This window comes from Heterocephalus glaber, unplaced genomic scaffold (assembly GCF_053883595.1).
Source record: "Heterocephalus glaber isolate CG9 unplaced genomic scaffold, H.glaber_assembly_v1.0 deba00001175, whole genome shotgun sequence".
NCBI lineage: Eukaryota > Metazoa > Chordata > Mammalia > Rodentia > Bathyergidae > Heterocephalus > Heterocephalus glaber.
Window position 1 is genome coordinate 1,707,658 of NW_028258207.1, and position 18,390 is coordinate 1,726,047.

The window sequence follows — 18,390 nt, forward strand, 5'->3', positions numbered from 1 at the left end:
CCATTCCCAGAGAGGGCAAGCGGCCTCGTTGGTGTTGGGCCCGCCTGCTCACTGGGGTGTCCGTCCCTCAGGTTGCAGTGTCTGTTTCCTCTTCCCCCTGCTTTGCCCATCCAACACCTGCTCGAGCACACTGCAGCCTGGGTCCTTCCAGCACCCAGCCTGGGTAAACAGATGCACACCTAGGTCATCCTGACAGTGCTGCCGCTGGGCCCTGGCCTGGGCAAAGGCTCCACCCCAACGCGGCTCCTCATCCTGGGTTCTGGGCGGCCGGTGGGAAGCAGCAGGAGCTCTCCTCCCAGGCCCTGCTTGTGATCTGCTGCAAAATGCCCCGGGCTGGAGTCTCCTCCCTCCTAGGGCTGCCAGGCTCCCTCCAAGTTCCGGGGCCAGTGCTCCTCCCATGGCCCATGTCTACATCCACCTGGGAGGACGCTGCTTCCTGTCCACATCACCTGCTGCCCCGGGGTGCAGGGTCACCTCTGGGCCCCATGAGACAGGCCCAGCAGCTCCTCAGTTTCCCTGGCAGCCCCTCTCTAGCCCAGGCAGGGCACACAGTGCGGTGTCCACTCGTGCCTGTCACTCTGCCCACCTCCAGTCCTGTCCCCAGCTCCTGAGACTGTGGCGCTCACAAGCGCAGATGTGCAGGGTAGCCAGCGGGCAGACCTGCTGCACCCAGAAGGGCCGCTCCTGACAGGACTGACCGCATGTTTCCTGTCTTTTTTGCCTGTTTTCCTTATTCCAGTGACTATGTTATATCTACACACTGCACTGCTCATAAACCACACACATATTGTAAAGGCCGTGCCATATTCTGTCAGGCTGACTGCGTCTTAATTCACTTCCATAACCTACTTTTGGGCATTTATATTTTTTATATTACAAATAATTCAGTTCAATTCATTTTTATGCAGCATTTAAAAATATTTTGTTATGTTATTAGTTGTAGGTTTTCAACAATAGAATTCCTGGGTACAAAGCCTGGGTATGCTGCTAGTTCTTGGTATATGCTGGTGGAAGGTTCTGCAACAGACTAGAAAGCCGATTCGTCCCCAAGGAAAGTAGGACCGTAATTCTTGAACCAACCCAGCCTGAAATGATAATGGGTGATCTGCATGGACTGGACTCGTTCCGCTCTTTGCTTCCTTAAAATGCAACCAGCATCTGTCCTTGTTTATAATGCTTGAATGAATCTAGTCAATAAATTGTCAAGAAGTCATATTTGTATATAATAAAAATGACAAAAGAATGACTCAGTAATTTTCCATTGCTAGATAGCTTCCAAAATAAGTCACCTATCATCTATTCTATCATAAATTCATCTGGTGTTTATTAATCTTCTCTTCCAAAGCTAAAATTTTTAATCAGACAACAGAAATGCATTTGAATGTAAAATATGAAGACTGATGAAGAGCTAACCATATGGTTACAACTACAGCTACAGCCACTGAAAGGGATTTTAAAAATCCTTAAAATGCTCTTACTGCACTGAATAATCAAACAGAGTGCTCCACCCTCCCTTTCACAGGGATGAAAGGAAGCAGGCTGAAGCTGCAGACTGCCCGGCTCTGGCGCTGCCTTGACGCTCAGATGGGCCCACGCTTCTGATCCAAGCACTGACTCGGAAGAGCCCAGCAGATGACTGGGGCCCCTGGCCTCCATCAGTAGCTGGTGATCCCTGATGCTATGGATTATCACCTCCAACTCCAAGCTCCTTAATTTGTCTGTGACAAGAATTTTTACTGTTACAATGAACTATGGCTCAGAGTATCTCAAAACACACACACACACACAGGAGCCACCAAATAAACAGCTGAGAAGGAAACCAAGGCAGCAAAAGCGAGTGAGGTCACCCAAGGAAGGAAAATGCTCAGTGGGTGGCAGAGAGTGAAGCGTGGCTTGGTCTGGGCCGTGTGAGTGCTGCAGCCCATCGTTTCACTGATTTCACACGCACACCAAACGTGAATGTGTAGAATCCGACACACAACATTTCTGCGATACGAACATGTGGGAAGAAAGCCCCAAGGACTAAAGTCTGAAGCAAGCTCCTCTTAACCAAGGCCAGAGTGCACCTTGACGAAGGGCAAGTGAGCCACTGCGCACCATGGACAGTAGCAGGTCCCCCGCAGTGTCCGGGAAAGACTTCTACTCAGAGCAGAAGAACTTGTAGTAAACTATTTTTCTGCTTCAAAAATATTGAAGTAAAGATTATTTTTGTTGTAGAAAAAAAAAAACCCGAGTAGGTTTTTAAAGTTACTTCTTTGAAATTTTCCACACTTGATTCAAGTAAAAATATTCCTTAAATCTTCTACACAAGAGATTTGTGATACAGGGTTATTCAGCTTGTTTCTGAATATATAAAACAAATTTCAAGAACCCCAGATGTGAGCCAGGTGCTGTGAAAGCCTGTCAGCCCTCGAGTCTCCCACCTGAGACTCTGGCCCAACTTCTCTGATTGAGCCTTAGAGAAACTTCAAGGATCAAAAATACGGGCCAGGGACTTGATGCCGCTAGCTGCCTTGTAAGTGGAAGGTCCTGAGTTCGATCCCTGATACAAAAAAAAAAAAAATACACCACACACCTCACGGATTTCTTCCTAGACAAGTTCCCGTGACTGACTTGGAATGGATGGAGAAACAGTGAGTGAACCAACTTCTGCCCCTTTTGGTTTCAGCTGTGACGATCCCAAATTAACACAGCAAGTTCTGGGTCACGCTCTGGCACGACTCTGGGGGCTCAGGTTGAGCTGGGCAGGCCGTGTGCAGCGGGCTCCTCTGCAGCCCCGCTTCCCTGGAAGCATGGAGTTTGTGCGCCTCGTCAGGCACCAGTGTGTGAAGGGCTCCTACTTTGCTAGCGTCCCTGCTCAGACTCGGAGCTGCCATGAACGTGACAGGGAAATGATGAGGGATTAGCTAAGTCTCCAGTCTCCTCACGGAGAAGGATGAAATGGAAATGTAAAGCATAGCCTCAGCAGTCACCTGCTGCCACTTTTAGAGCTTATTTTCCAGTATCTGGCAATTTGTGAGACAGCCCAGTATGAACGAGGGCACAGTCTGCACTCGGGAGACTTGCTCCCATCCTGGTCAGACCCCGAGGGGCATGGCTTTGCCCGTAGCACTGCTGTCACTTACCTGCCCCTCGAAACAGCCCCCCAGCCCCAGTTGTGCCTGCGTGCTGTCCTGGAACTCACCACGTAGTAAGCTGGGAGACTTCTCTCCATGGAGAAGAGAAATAAAGAAAGCACTTTAAATAGGAGCAGATATTTTTGTAACTTCCAGGGCTTGTGATTTCAAGGCTTTCTCACCAGCTGAGGACCACACTGAATTCCAGGCCTGTCCGGACTCCCCGCTGGCTGCAGGGCCGGCCTCTCGTTCGCCTGTGGCTCTGTCCCCCTGGGAGTTCCACCCAGGACTCTGGGTCCTTCTGTGCTCAGTGACGACTCCCTCCCTGCACCATGCCTCTCAGCCTGCTGTGCCTTCCACAGCCAGGATCTGGGCTACACAGGGGTGAACAGCGTCTCCACGACTGGCACTGAGGCCAGCAGGGCACGGTGATGCTGGGCAGACGCCCGGGCCCAGTGCTGTGTGAGACCGCCTGCCAGCCAGGTGCAGGAGCCTGACGTTCAGCGACCCCGGGCTTGCCCACTCCTCTTAGGTCCCTTCCTTCCTCAAGGAAACCCTGTCGGCTGGGGCTCATTCCCCGCCTTGCCTCTGAGGATCCACAGGCACTGGCTTTGTGCTCCTTGGGTTCCAGGCCCGGGCTTTCCTTCCATCCCCACGGTCTCTCTGCAGCGGTCCACGCTGCACTTACCACACTATTCACTGGCCGTCCCGACAGACAGACTTTCCTTTCTCTGACTCGCTTTGGTAAGGACCCCGCAGTGAGTGCTGTCCACTTCTCCCGGCTCTTCTCCTTAACGGACCCTGCATTCTCTTCCAGTCCAACGCTCAGCCCCCTTCAGTCTCAACTTCCTTCGCTATCGAAATGCCCTAACTCCGACACTCTGGCCTGTCGCAGAGCCCTGCAAGACCCCAACCAAGAACAAACCCACCCTCCTCTCCATGCATCAGCTGAGTGTGGTTGGAGCAAACATTATTGGAAGCCTGAAAGCAAACAGATCCATGATTAGTTACTGGGAGCTGGCTCAAAGCTCAGATTCCCAACTCCTGAGCGTCTGTTTCAAGCCCGTGCAGTCCCCCCAGCATCCAAGCTTTACAGAGCAGCGGAAAGCATGACGCATCCGACACTCCAGACAGATGCCCTGGCCCTCATCATGGGTTCCCCTCCTGCCAGGCGGCCACAGCAGACTCAGGCAGGCTCCTCAAGGTGCCAGTTGGGCCTGAGATGCTTCATGCTCAACAAAGCACGTCTTGCTGATGGTGTCTCTGAGCGGCTTTGCTCTGCAGAGCTCCAAGCCTGGTTCCTGGGAGCCCCCAGAGCTTTCCCAGTCACCGTCCTGACTCTCAAGGTGTTAGAGAATAGGAGCCCAAAACAGGTCAGAGGAGGCAGGATGGGGAGGGCAGAGCTGGGAGACAGGTGACCCAAGGGCATGGCCTCGGCCACCGTTTCAGCCCAGCTCGCTGTGATTCGGGCACCACGCACAGACATCGCAAGCGTGAACTCCTGCACTCTCCAGACCCAGATCGGCAGAGATTTAAGAATCCCGAGGAACAAACACACCAGACAGTCGCTTAACAAACCTCAGCATCTGACTCTCCGCCTCACAGACTCGCTTTGTCCGGACACACGCTGCATGCTGCTTACGCCCTTCACGCAGCCATCGGCCCTTCCCAGCCCACGCTCTTTATCCTTCGCAGCAACACTGCTTCGACTTCCTGGCCCCCGTGATGCGGCTCCAGCCCTGGAGCCCTGCGTCCCCACAGAGCAACACAGGTGGCCACGCACAAGGTCCACAGATGTCCTCCGCCCGCCCTGACCTCAGCCTCCCCTGACCCTGGGCCCTGGGCCCCCGGGGGAGGGTGACCTGGCCCTCGGCCACTCACCTGGCTTGCTGGCACACACAGCACACCCAGGCCTTCTCGTGCCTGAGGAAGGAGCAGCAGCCCTTGCAGACGTTGAACTTGCAGTCGCTGCAGTGGCGCCGGGTGTTGAGCAGGAAGGTGAAGGGTGCACAGCAGCGCATGCAGCAGTGCTCCACGAACTTCTGGTGCTTGGCGAGGATGCTACACTTGCTGCCCTCCTCCTCCAGCTTCTGTTTCATCTCACTGGGACCAGGATGGTGAGGGGAAGAGAAAAGCAAGCATGTCAGATCTGGGCTGTGTCCCCAGGCCCACTGTGCCCACAGCCACGAGGCCTCTCGGATCTTCCTGGGAACACAAAGCGCAGAGAGGCTAAGGTGACAGAGGGCCTGGGAGGAGCCCGCACAGGCTCAACCTGCATGCGACTGGACCTCACGGTCCCCAAGGAAAGCATGGAAACCTCGTCGCTTGCATCTCAGAGACCGCAGAAGAGGTTCATTATCATGGAGCTACTCCCCCTCGAACTGGGAAACTTCCACTTACTTACGCCTTTGGAAAGGGGCAGGAGGTTACTTGCAATAAAAGCCAAATCTGCCGGCAGCCCTGCTGGCATCTCACCCCGCAGTGTGGCCCCTCGTAACTCAGTCCCGAGACAGACGCCCCAGGGCTTGGAGCACTTCCAGGTCCGGGCGAGTAAGGAGGGTCCCGGGGACAGGGAGCTGGGACAAGACATCCTGTCCTCCACACAGGGTCCCACAGCACACTGGACGCCAGCCCAGGGCGCACAGGGCTGGGGACCGAGAGCGGTAGCGGACCCCACACAGCCCGGCCACCTGGGAGACAACAGCCTGCTCACTCGGAATTGGCAGCTTTGGGTTATTTTTTCCCATTGGAAGAAAATGGGGCCAACAAACACTAATAGCAAAATATTTTTCTGCTGCTGTTCTGACTGTTACTTCTGTGCTGTCACGGCTACTCTCCTGCTGACGCCGCCAGTATCCTCCGTAATAGCGTACTGCCGCGGGGTTTCCGTGCCCATTCCGTGACTGCGCAGTCTACACTGGGTAGGTCTGCGATGTGCGTAGCAAACACTTTCTCCTGACTGTGGCTGGTCTTTCTGCGCTCACGCTGTTTCTAACCACTGGGAGGTGTTCTGTTTCTCTGTAGTCGAATCTTTTCTTCCTGGCCCACGCCCTGTCATTTGCTCGGAAGCCTGTGCCACCACACCAGTTTTACACACGCTCAGTCTGCCCCTGCGGTGGGTTCCCAAGGCTCCTGAGGGGTCCAGACCCCATTCCTGGGACCCGTCAATGCGGTCTTACTCGGAACCCAGGTCTTTGGAGCTGTAACTCCATTAGGGTCTCGAGATGAAGCCGCCCGAGTTGTGCGGCTCTGCAGACCTGACGATGAGTGTCACACAGACGCCGAGGAGGGCACTGTGAGGACAGGCAGAGGTGGCCTCCCACGGCCACAGGTATGGGACACCACAGTTTGCCAGCAGCCACCGAAAGCTAGGCCAGCAGCGTGCAACGGATCTCCCTGACCTGGAAAAGAGCTCAGCTCTGTCAGCACCTTCACGGCAGACTCCGCCTCCACAACCCCCAGACCACTCGCTTCTGTCGTTTTCAGTCACCTCTCTGTGGTAACTTGTAAGAGCAGCTCCCATTTAAAGGAAGGAAAGAAGGAGGGAAGGAAGGAAGGAAGGCAGAAGGAAGGAAGAAGGAAGGAGGACTTCCCCAGTTCCACATCCCCATCTGAGTGGCACCTGCAGCAACCCTAACCTTGCACAGTTAAATTCAAACCCAAGGCCAGTCTGGGCCCTCTCCTCACTGGCTGGCGCTGGCTCCAACTTGGCTTTTGCTCCTTTTCCTTCAAGGAGACTGCGCTCTGCCCGAGTCCATGTTGCCAAGCCCAGAGGGCCTTCCTGGGCCTCGTGGCACTGGACTGTCACCGTGTCTCAGACACACTGTCCCTCCCGTGACACCCCGTGACTTCTGTCCCCCTTGCCCTTCCTACTCCTTTGCAAGCTCTGCCTGCTATTCCTGGTCTGTGCGTGTTAGGTCAGGCTCTCCCAGTGTGACAGGAACACTTATTCCCAGATGGAGATGATTACCGACGACCCGGCCAGCCCTCGATGGAGTAACACGTCTTCTGTGGTAGTGGGGGGCTTCCACCCTCTCTCCCGAACTGGACAAACCTTCCCCGAGTTTCCAAGCAGGGCGCTCAGCCTGGTAGGGAGGGCTATGGCACTGGGCAGCTGGGGTGAAGTCCACACTGCCGCGCCTGTTAGGCCTCTCTCCTCCCTCTGGGCCCCTTGGCCTGACCAGGGAGAGCTCCCCAAGCTGTGACCCACGGAGGACAACCGCTGTGCACCTGGAGTCATGCCCTGCCTGCCCGGTGGCCCAGAGGGAACTGGCAGGACTGCAGCCGCCCCTTCCTGCGGGAGAAGGCAGGATTGATTGTGCCCGAAGCAGGCTGTACGCAGTGCAGGCTGTGCAGAGCTAACCCCATAACTGGTGGTTTATGGAAGTGAGTCCGGCAGAAGCCTACGCGCCGAGGTCAGAGTAACTCGCACCCAAATTCCGTTCCCACAACTAAAACCTGACTAGAAGGACAGTGTTCTAATTACAACCAGGTATTTTGTCTGTTCTGCTCCTAATTGGAGAATGCTTTGTCTTGTCCTTTACAAGCCTTGCTTAAGTTAGTTTCCATAGAAACCTCAGGACTGCATGTCCTCGCACATGGTTCTGCCCCTGCATGTAGCTCGCCTTTTCCCCAGTTGATTACCAGTAAAAGTCAGTGGTTTGCACTGGCCAGGCCATGGTTGGTTGCACTGGCACTGACCATCCTGGCACTCATTTTCTGTCTCTCTTATTTCTGTCTTTTAGTTTTTTCTCAAGCCTGTGCCATACACCGAGTAGGAGACTGGAGCCTTCTGCAGAGGTTTGCAGTAATGTTTCGGGGGTCCCCAGTACCTTCCTCTATTGGAGCTAATGTGTCTGCTTCCTCTCTCCTCTTCTTCCCTCCTACCTTCACAGAAGGGATGGCATTATACGTACCACTTTGATTCTAACAGTTAAAATCTGGTTTGTTTGTTTTTTTAGATTTTCAACTGTGTTGGCATAAAGCAGGTCCTGGGTTTCCCTCATAATTTTTAGGTAACTGTTATTTCTGTAGTTATGTCCCCTTTAATCTCTAAATGTTTTCTCTAAGCTTTGTACTACTTGATCAGTGGGTTCAGCAGTTTATTTCATCATGTCCAAGGACAAATTAGATTTCACTTAGGTGTATGATGGTTATTTGTTTTCCACTGCACTAAAGTCCAGTGTTATTTTTATTATTTTTTCCTTCTACTGGTTTTAAGTCTTCCCCATTCTTTTTCTTTTCATTTTACAAAGTAAAAATTTAAAAGTAAAGATCATTTTCTTTTACTTTTTTCCATTGTATGTATCTAAGGCAATAAAACTCAGCACGTCACTTTTGCTATACACTATAGTTTTGAATTAGAGCATTTTTATTGCCCTTTAGTCTTACACATTTTACAGTGCTTAAGTTCAAACTTTGTAAATGGATGATTTTCGTTACTCAATTTTATTTTATTTATTTATATTTTTATCAGAGAAGAGGGTCTACAAGAAACAAATTCTTTGGTTGAGACTCTCATCATGGCTGAGGACCCAACCAGCTTTCATGGTCCTGCGTGTGTTTAAAGAGAAGGTTTATTCTCTACTGATGGACAACAAGACACCAAAATCTCCCATTCTAAATGTAGGTTTGTCCATTCCATTCAACTCTGGTCGTTCTCACTGTCCAGGTAAGGTGCATCCAGGTCGTACATGTCATACTCTTAGTGATTCCTTCCAGCCCTCTTCAACTCTAATGCCGCTTTGCGCCTTAAAGTCCACTTGCCTGATATTTATGGTCCACACTAGTTATTTTAAAAATTTGACAGTGTATGCCTAGGTATATCCTTTTACATCATTCACTTTTAATACTTATGTCATTATGCTTCAGATGGAATTTGCAAGTACCACAAATCTGAATTTCTTACTTTTATCCAACATGAGAATTGCTACACCATGGAAATTTAAACAATTCATTTTGAGATTACTGATATATCTGGATTTATTTCTACTATGTGTTTTGGGCTTTCTGTTTATCATGCCTTTTCTTTGTTTCCTCCTGTTTTCTGTGAGGTTACTTTGTTTTCTAACATTTTCTAAGATTATGCCCAAGGCAGGCTGTGCAGAGCTAACCCCACAACTGGTGGTTTATAGGAGTGAGTCTGGCAGAAGCCTACATGCTGAGGTCAGAGTAACTCACACCCAAATTCCGTTCCCACAACTAAAACCTTCAGACTAGAAGGACAGTGTTCTAATTACAACCAGGTATTTTGTCTGTTCTGCTCCTAATTGGAGAATGCTTTGTCTTGTCCTTTACAAGCCTTGCTTACATTAATTTCCGTAGAAGCCACAGGTCACCTTTACCCCAATGGGTTGCCAATAAAAGACAGACCTGGGGCTGGCCAGGGCCTTTGTTGGTTGCACTGGCACTGGCCGTCCTGGCCCTCCGATGTCTCTCTCTTAGTTCTGTCTCTTAGTGTACTTTTCCTCAGGTCTGTGTTGCACAGCACACTGGGCAGGTGGGGGCTGGAGACCTACTGCAGAGCGCTCTGGCTCCACTGCACCCTTCACTCCACACTCAGAGCCCCCACACTGCCCTCCAGGGGCCCTGCCCGGCCTCCCAGGCTCCTTCTGAAATCTGGGTGGAGCCTTCCTGAGCCCACAACTCTTGCATTCTGCAGGCACCTAAAATCAGTGCCACAGAGAAGGCTCGAAGGTCTGCTGCCAGCTAGAGCAGTAGCCAGGCTTCCTTCTCTCTTGTCTATGAACCAAATCTTTGTTTTGTTTTGTTTTGGTACTGGGGATGGAACTATGAACCAAATCTTAAGGAACAATATCCCTAGGCCACCACCATTCTGGAACACGGTGCTCTGGGACTCTCTTCTCAAAGCAAAGTCTTTCCCCTTTGCAACTCTATGACTGCAAAGGCTGGAGTCCTGTTGGTTCTTGTGATGTTCTCAAGCCATCTTTTCTGTTGTCTTCTTCTGAAATTCTTGGCTTTTTCTTGCTAGTCTTTTCAGCGACTAGTTTTTCTTCTGTTCCATCTTTGCAGGCTGCAACTTTACTGGAGCTTCCTTTCTAGCCAAACTCACAACATTTTGAATCATTCTGCTGGGCTTTTGGCTCTTGAGTTTCAACATAAATCTGGCTAAAAGCCCCCAACAGTAGCCATGCCACTGCCTCAACATTCGACTGCCTTGAAATTTCTTCTGCAAGATTAATTAATCTGCTGCCCTTCACCTTAGTCTCAGGTAAAGTCTCTGGACAGGAGCAAAATGCAAACTTTCTGCTAAGGGATAACACACATCGTCTGGAGTCCAGCAGCCAGTGTGGTCCTTCCCAGAAGAAACCTCCTGAGCCTGGTCTTTCTTTACTGGCATCATTTCTGTCAGCATTCTAGCCTTCTGAGCTCTGACAAGAATCTCCCATCAAGTACAATCTAAGGTGTTCCAGCTCTACTTTTTCAGCTGGCATCTGTAAACCTTTCCAAATGCTTCCCACAAGCCAGCATTTTAAAGGTTCCTGAACCACATGGTCAAGTAGTGTCACAGCAATGACCCCACTTCTTTGGTACCAAATTCTGTCTTTGTTACTTTTCTCATTGTTGAGACAAAATACCCAACACCCACAAGTTAGGGGAGGAAAGGTTTATTTAGCTCACAGTTTGTGGAGATTTCTGTCCATAATTGGCTGGTTCCAAGGCAGACAGCACACAGGCATTGCAGAGAAGAAACAGTTCATGGAGGGCAGAAGGTAGCAATGCAACAAGGGCCGACCACAGCTCTTCCTGCCCCTCTGTCTTACCCAGACCCTCAGGGCGGGCAGCACTCAGACCCTGACCCTGGTGCCCTTGAGCCTAGCACTGCACCATGAGTCAGTCCCAGCGTCACACACCCTAGACGCAGCCACCTCTGGAAGGGCCCCACCTGTGACCACACAAGGCTTTGAGGGACAGCTGGACATGAGCCACAACAGATTATTTGCCTTTTACTGTAAGAGTCCTTATATTTTCTGGAGACAAGCCTCTTATCAGTAACAATTTGGAAATATTTCCCTTTTTATATTAAACCTTATATTTTATTAGAATTTTTGCTAATTTAAAGAGATTGAATCCAGTATTGGAAGAGGACACGACCTCAGTACTAATTCAGTATGGTAAAATCGCAGACTTGCCAGCCTCCAGCACTACCAGAAGTAAATCTCTGTTCCTTGGAAATAATCCAGTTTCCAGTATTCTGTCACAGCAACACAAGGTGGACAGACTACAGTTAACCACAGCATCAGCCAAGGTCATCCTGGGAAGGACCAGGCCCAGATGGCCTGGCAAAGGGCGATGGACGACGGGTCAGAGGGGGCCAGTCATTTACCAGAAGCTCCGCCAACTTTCTGAGCCTGTTCTTCACATGGCACCAATGAATCCTACTTAAAGTATGGCTAGAGATTTTGAATGCACAGTGACAAAGAGCAAACATTCCTTATTCATTGGGATTGACAAGAAATCTAGGGGTCTAGGCATCCACGACGTCTGGGCACACTTGTCCGTGTGTCACGCTTAGTACTTTTTGAGGCTTGGGCACTGGGAGTCGGCGAGTGCGGGGTGGCGTCTCACTGTCGGTTTTTAATCTGCCTGTTCACCAGGGACGCAGAACGTGCCTAGTCTGTCTGCTAACATCTGCTGTCTCCTCCTACTGACGGCTGTGCAGCAGCATCGGTCTCTGGCCCCAAGGCCGTGGCAGCCTGATGAGCTGCTGGTGTGCACACCGTGAGATGTGAAGTGTGTCATATTGTCAGTGTGTTGAGTCTGAGAACTGCATGGAGCTAGATGTCACGGTGAGCTAGCTGTGTCCTGGGAGGGGCAGGGAGAAGTGATGCATGTGTGCCATTTGTTTGCTGTCCTCCAACTTGCTCTCCAAAGAGACAGTGCTTCTAACCCACCGCCGTGGGTGCCACTTGCTGGTCGCAGGTGCCACTGCCCAGCCGTTAAGCACTCATTCAACTTCAGTCATCAGGCACCTGCTGTACCAGCCCCCGGGAGGGTAAAGAAGACGGGGCCGGGGATTTAGCTCAGCTGCACCACACCTGCCTTGCAAGTGCAAGGTCCTGAGCTCAATTCCCAGTACCAACCGCCCCTGCCCAAAAAAGAAGACACAGTCTCTCCCTCCATGAAGCACGCACTAGGGCAGGGTTCAGAAGATGCAAATCTAAGCAAGACAAACAATCATGAATGAGCCCCTCGGCCGCCTTCAGGTACGGTGGGTGCTGAGACGTCTCCTCAGCAGCTTGGATTTTCTTCTGAGAGCAAGGGGGAGCCACTGAGGGCTGTGGGGAGGAAGGGCAGGCGCGTTTCCGGCAGGCCTTGCTTCCCCTTGGTGCAGGTGGCTGACGGTGGCCGGGGGAGGGCGGGCTCTGGAGACCGACTGAAGAGGCTCAGGAGGCGGAGGCGGGGTGCGCCTGCTGATGGTCCAGAGGGAGGGGTGGCGGAGGGAGGATGAGTCTGAATGAACCGCGCTGGGAGAGGCTGCTTGTGGAGGCAGGAGGCTGGGGAGGGCAGGCGTGTGCTCCGGCGGCGCCCAGGGTGCCCGAGGAGTGGTCCCAGGGCCACCCGATCCCGGCTCCACAGCTCGGGGAAGACGTCGCCTGTGTGCACCTCCTCACGGGCGCAGGGGTGGAAGAGCCGCCCTCCCCAGGGGGAGCAGCCCGGAAACCCCGGATGCTCAGACTCGGGCAGGGGTTGAAGAGTGGGAGCCCAAGACAAGGAGGGGGACCCGGAGGAGGAGGAGGATGTCCAAGAAGGGTGGAGGGGCGGAGAAGTGGCCCTGGGCTTGGCAGTGTGCGGGTGCCACACGTGACCCTGGGGGAGGCGGGGCCGGGCGTCAGGGACGGCGCGAGGGGAGGGCAGGTGGGGAGCAGCCTCGGAGAGCTTCTTGCAGCAACGTTGTGAATGCTGGCAAGAGCTAGTCTCCGAGGGCTGGACCCGTTTACGATGTGGCAGTATTCATCATAAGTTCACTGTATGTTTTGCTTTTCACACGTCCTGGGTAACATCCTTCGCCCTGGGGAATGACAGGCAGACTCACTCTGCTGTCCTCAACGTGCTATAAAAAACCAGCCAAGGTCAACAGGGCGCATACAGCACAGACTCACGAGGAAAGAGGACACATGTAGATATGCGCTCTGCATGTTAAGCGTGCAGCATGCCCAGCGGGGCTGTGGGAGCCAGCACCATCCCTCAGCCCTGGGACCGGAGGGGTCACTGCACCCCGGCAGGGCTCCGCTCACGGCCCCAAGTGATTCCGCTCTCCCGGGCCTCTGGTCCTTTCTCTGCTTTTTGCTTTGGCCAAAGAGGAAGGACATTCACAGCCTCCTGAAATACCTGTTGTCAAATAAATGAGTAAATGTACCAGAGTTGTGCAGCAGGTAGCTAGAAAAGAAAGCAGTTCTGCAGACGTCGCATTATTTCAGCTCCAACCAGCCGAATGTGACCCCCACTGCGATCCTCCGGACACTCGCCGGAGCCCACGAGGCCGGATGCAGGTCACAAGTAGCAGTCCCGTCAACTGGGGGAAGTGGCTTCAAGGGTGTCTGGACAAAGCTCAGTGCCTTAGTACCAGTTACTTTTCAGAAACGTAGCTTTTTTTGTTTGGTTTCGTTTTGTTTCTCAGCAGGATTTGAGGGAGGACAGTGATAATCCTTTCCTGTATCTTGGAATGTTTTGCTAGTTACAAGGTCTACATAAGAATGATGAGATTGAAAATTCTGAGGTCACTGATGAGAGACATGGCTTATATTTATTATGCTCAATGTACAAATGACGAAGAATTTACAGTCATAGAAACGGGGTTGCAAGTTCAATGAACATTTACACAAATTACTTCTGTGGAACCCACAGAAATAAGTAAATATTATGGAGGCACACAGCAAGCTCTGTATTTAGTAAAACTAAGGAATCCCCACAACACTGCCTCCTGCCCTAAAGTAGATAATAGATGCTGAGTGGCACTGGGACATCTGGAGGAGGACGGCGGGTTAGACTTGGAGCCAGGAGGGCTCCTCAGAAGCCAAAGACAGCACCCTGGGGCACCGGAAGTCTCTCCTGGAGAAAAGAGGAGCGAATGCCGGAATGGCCCAGTCACAAGAAGGCAGGGACTTCATCTATAGACTCACAGCAACACCATGTAACAGGCATCATCAGAAACCCAGGCTGTGGCCAGGAGCAGTGGAAAAGGAAAACCGAAGGACAGGTGGCCTCCAAGGGAAGGCACATTCCGAGTCCAGAGCGCTGCAGGAGACAGCGCACCCGATGGGGCCGAGGGCCCCCGCTCGCCCTGCGCCCGCCGCCCGCGCTGCCCCAGCCCCGCCATGCCCACCTGTCTCTGCTTCCCGGTCAGGCCAGCCCTCCCCAAGCCCCTGGGCTCCACAAAGCACAGCTCCACTTTCACCACCTTCACAGTTCAGAAGGGAGCTCCATCGAACGCCCACCTTCCCCCACCGGCCACGTGCGCGGAAGGGCCTAGGCTTCTCCCTGAAGAGGTGAGGGACCCACATGAGCAGCAGGCTGGAGGAGAGGACCAGAGGGACCCAGGCTGACAGGGAGGCGCCGGCTTGCGAGGAGCTTCCTCCTCTGCAGCTCAGGCCCCGGGCCTGGGCCGATCAGGACACCGCCACCGCCTCCTCCACTCACTCCTGAGGGCAGCTCCGTCCTCTGTGGTGATTCTGACACAGACCACGGTAATCTTAGAGAAAGGAGAGCTGTCCCCTAAGCTTTATGAATCATTACAGAAAGAAAATGTCGCAAAACCATGAATGGCTGATGAGCCCATGACACCCGTTACACACTGAAGATCGGCATGTCACACAGCTTCGACTTTAAAAGGAGAAATAACATCTACCATACAACCATGGTCGCAGCATCCCCTGCCCTAGGTGCTGACTGTTGGCACCAAGCATCCTTCTTGCTCTTCCACTGGGCCTCTGTGTAGCTTGGGGCGGCCTACTGGGCTGGAAGTTTGGAAACTACATTTCCCAGACTCCTTTGCCTGTGGGGCCAGCAGGCCCTGCCCACGGGAGGCCTCTCTAAACTGAGATGGAGGGAGGTGCCCTGTTTCTGCTGTGTGTTCCAGTGGAGGCAGAGTCTGGGCACATGGGGCCGCCTTGGCTCTTCCTTTTTTTTGTACCGGGGCTCGAACTCAGGACCTGGCATTTGCAAGGCAGGCGCCGGAACCACTGAGCTAAATCCCCAGCCCTGGCTCTTTCTTGATGGTGGGAGTCCTTTGGTGGCAATGGTGGGGTGCCAGTGACTTCACTTAGAAATGTAGATTTGCAGGTCCTGGTCACCCTTTCTCCCCTCGCCCTGAGGTGAGCGGAAGTGGCCTCGCCTGGTTCTGACTTCGAGGAAGCATCACGTCCTCCCTGTTGCTTTCCCAGCCATTTTAACACTTCTGTACTCAGGCTCCCAACTTGAATACTCTTTATGTGGAATATGTGGAGCGTTTTTGTCTTCTGATGCCGCCATGACTACACATCTTCAGAGAGCCAAAGTCCCACATGACCACATCTAAAGATTTTTAAAGTCCCCAGTCCCCTCGGCCTCCTGGACAGCTGCGGTTGGCCACTCTGTTTTCCAGAGATGAGTTCATGTTCCGGCCTTTCCTTCCGTCTGTACCTCAGTCTTCACTTTGCCTTCTCTACACTCCCCTCTTGAGGGTCGTAACCCACATGTGTGCCAGCAGCACTGTCTGCCAAGAACTGAGAGCCTGGGGTTTTTCCTAGATGTTTTCCTTGGATTTGTAACTGCCAAGGTCTTTTCCAGGTCACTATGTTAAGTGGAACTGACTCAAAATATCTAAAGCTGTATTTACTTTTCCCCAGAGAGCGCAGTTTCTGTCCAGGAGGCCCTCTGAATCTCCAGACTTACCCTCAACCCCTCTCCTTTCTTTAGGCTCCTGCTTTACTCTTGCACGCTTTACCACTGAAATGCCCTTCGCACACAGTTCTCTGTTCCTGCATTGGCCTCCCCTTCGCTGAGGTCAGCGTGGCCACCATCATCACCGCCATCCTCTGCAGGATGGCAGGGCCACCTGTTCAGGTGCCCCGACCATCTGTGCTCTCTGTTGACACCCGATGAGGACCCCTGGGCAACCGTGGACCCTCTGCCTTAGATGTGTGCAGTGGGCTCCAGCCCTGCACTGGCCTGGATCTCCCCTGCACACGGCATGACTCCGCATCTCCCACTGGCCAACGGCTCCTCTTTTCCTCCCATGACTCGCGTTCAATGTCACCTTTACTGCCCAGCACCCAGGCTACCACACACAGCTGGCATTCTGCACCTCACTCTGTCAGTGTCGCACTGAGCTTTAACTCTGTGTCTTCAGCAGGATACTGCACTCCAGAGGGACAGATGATGGCACCCTGCATCCCTAGGACAGCAGGACTGACATGAACCGCATGGCTGGGTGTGTAGCCCACCTGCCCCAAGCACGGCTCAGCCTGTGGGCAAAGGATGGAGTGATGCAGGAGCACTGGCCAGATGGAAACAGGAATTCCCTAACAAGTAATGGCTCAGGCTTGTAACACTGTGAAAATACCCGGACAAGACAGGCAGACATGGGACCACCTCTGCTTTGCATCTGTAAATTTTGATCATGCACAGAATGAGGCCTTCTGCTCTATGTCTGCTTCTAATTTACTGGAAATAAAGCATCCCAGGAAAGTTCAGATAAAATTCTCAGACCTACAATGGCCAGAGGTTCTCAGTCTTTGTTCCCAATAAGGGATAGGATTATTTTTTGTTTCTGAATAGGAAGCAAGTGTGTGTGTCAGCATTTAACATGTTCTTTCTCCTTATTCCCATGCTAGTATGTGCAACAGCATCTTCCAGCCAAGCCTTGGTGGGCACAGGCTCCCCCTCTAGAGTAGGCCAAAGCCCAGATCTCGTAGCATCCACAGAAACAGGTGCTTTTGCCCTAGATAGTCTCTTCCTGTTCCTGAGCTCATTGGTGTAGATCTGACCTTGAGCAAGTCTGTCTCCCAGGAGAAACGGAGCTGTTGTCACTTGGATCTTGGGAGGACGCTGCAGGTGGACAGGATGCTGTAGGTGGGGAGGACACTGCAGGCAGAAGGATGCTGCGGGGGTGTGTGTGTGATGCTGCAGGTCAGGAGGTAGGGAAATGCTGCAGGTGGGGAGATGCTGCAGGTGAGGGAGCACTGGAGGTAGGAGGATGCCTCTTGCAGTGTTCAGAGACCGGTGTATCTCATTGACACCGTGATGGTCAATGGTCATCTCAGTGGCTGGAACCGCAGGTTGTGGAAGGCCATAGGGCTTTAAATGTTCCATTTATTACCACACAAGGATGGCATCACCTGCCTCCATCCTGGCTCAGCACTCACCAGGCCCTGTGGTGTGCTCCTGCATGGCATCCAACCCAGCTCCAGAGTCTGCTCCTGGAGAGGAGCAGGGCCCCTGGGAGCCTCTTCCGTCAGTGCCTGGCCCTGATGCGTTCTTGGACTGCGACAGCTGGGACACGTGGGCCTGTGGAGCACAACCGGATCAGTGGCTCTCCTGTCCCAGCAGCTCTGGCCACACTTGGTGACGGCCAGAAGGAACCAGGGGGCTCTCAGGTGGAGCAACCTCCCCAGCCCGGGCCCAGCTTATCCCTCAATACCTGCCTGCTTTGCAGCCCACAGCTAGTCACAGGGTGGACTCATTAGAACTGAAGCTCATCCTGGAGGCCTCTTAGGCCACAGCTCCTCCAGAGCCCACCCAGGGACTCATGCGGCTCTGGGTTCTCTTCAGCTGTGCTGAGCAGACAGACCCCCACCGCCAAGGTCCCATGCCATGCGGCAGCCAGGCAGGAGGAGCCCAGCCCCCGGGCTCGGCCTCCACGCAGGGTGGCATATGCAGATGCCAGCCCAGCCCTGCAAGGCCAGCGTGGCAAGTCTCTCCTTCTTCAGTAACAGCTCCCAAGTGGATTGCCATGTAACCTTCCATTCTTGAAGCAGTGTGTTTGCCCAGGCGAGGTCCGTGTCACCTGCGCTGAAACCACTGCAAGAGCCCTGGGACACCCAGAGCCCTCACGTGGGACCAGGAGGTCGGGGGAGGGCATCAGGCGTGGCGTCCTCAGGGTGTGGTGAGGATGAGGCTGGGAGGAACAGCCTCGGGGCACAGCGGACTCCGGCACAGGCCCCAGCTCTCCCCCCGCCCCGTGTCCTTCCTGGCATTGTAAGGAGAGCCCCTGTCCATGCTCAGGACCCTGAGGATTTTCTGCCAATGCCCGGGTGATGGCAGGGAAGAACTG

General features: G+C 53.1%; 1 protein-coding gene across 7 annotated transcripts in view; it reads right to left on the minus strand.

The window, feature by feature from the left end:
- The window catches only part of Myrip (myosin VIIA and Rab interacting protein), a 194,821-nt gene that overhangs the window by 96,886 nt on the left and 79,545 nt on the right, over positions 1–18,390 (minus strand). For all 7 annotated transcript variants that reach the window (XR_015451099.1, XR_015451098.1, XM_013072884.3 and 4 more), the window contains exon 3: positions 4,998–5,219. Coding sequence is in view for 5 of the 7 variants with exons in the window: in XM_013072884.3 (XP_012928338.3) it covers positions 4,998–5,219 (222 nt within the window). In the remaining 2 variants the exon portion in view is untranslated. The remainder of the gene's footprint in view (positions 1–4,997; positions 5,220–18,390) is intronic.